This window comes from Tupaia chinensis, unplaced genomic scaffold (assembly GCF_000334495.1).
Source record: "Tupaia chinensis unplaced genomic scaffold, TupChi_1.0 Scaffold000704_1, whole genome shotgun sequence".
Lineage (NCBI taxonomy): Eukaryota > Metazoa > Chordata > Mammalia > Scandentia > Tupaiidae > Tupaia > Tupaia belangeri.
Window position 1 is genome coordinate 698,516 of NW_006160227.1, and position 442 is coordinate 698,957.

General features: G+C 56.8%; 1 protein-coding gene across 1 annotated transcript in view; it reads right to left on the reverse strand.

Moving 5' to 3' along the window:
* TAMM41 (TAM41 mitochondrial translocator assembly and maintenance homolog) overlaps window positions 1-442 on the reverse strand; it is a 56,525-nt gene that overhangs the window by 13,500 nt on the left and 42,583 nt on the right. Inside the window, exon 5 of the mRNA XM_014592467.1 lies at window positions 247-329. Within this exon, the coding sequence (XP_014447953.1) occupies window positions 247-329 (83 nt within the window). The remainder of the gene's footprint in view (window positions 1-246; window positions 330-442) is intronic.

Sequence of the window (442 nt, forward strand, 5' to 3'; positions counted from 1 at the left end):
GCATGATGGAACCTGCCAAACTCTGGATGAGGCGCGTGGCTGGGAGCTGGTCCAGGAGAAACGCGTTCCTGGCGCTGTCAGAGCACTGCGAGTGTCACCATCTCCGCCTCTCTCAGACCACCATGAAGAACACGGACATGTCGTTCTAAATGACCTCTAGAAGTTATGCTGCGGGAACAAGAAACACTGCTCCTCCCTTTGACAGTGACTGAGGACTCAGGGATCTGAAAACAACACCTTTACTACCTTCGAATGCGGAAAATAGAGTCGGGAGAGGCCCCACTGTCACTGCTTTCTTCCTCCCAGAGACGACCTCTCTCTGGGTCTTGCTAGGCAAGAAGAAGTGGTGTGTCCGGTCTGCTCTGACCCCCGTCCCCCCAGGCCATGCTTCCTCAGCGTCAGACTCGGGAACCTACCTAGCCGGACCACGTCCCCGCCGTCG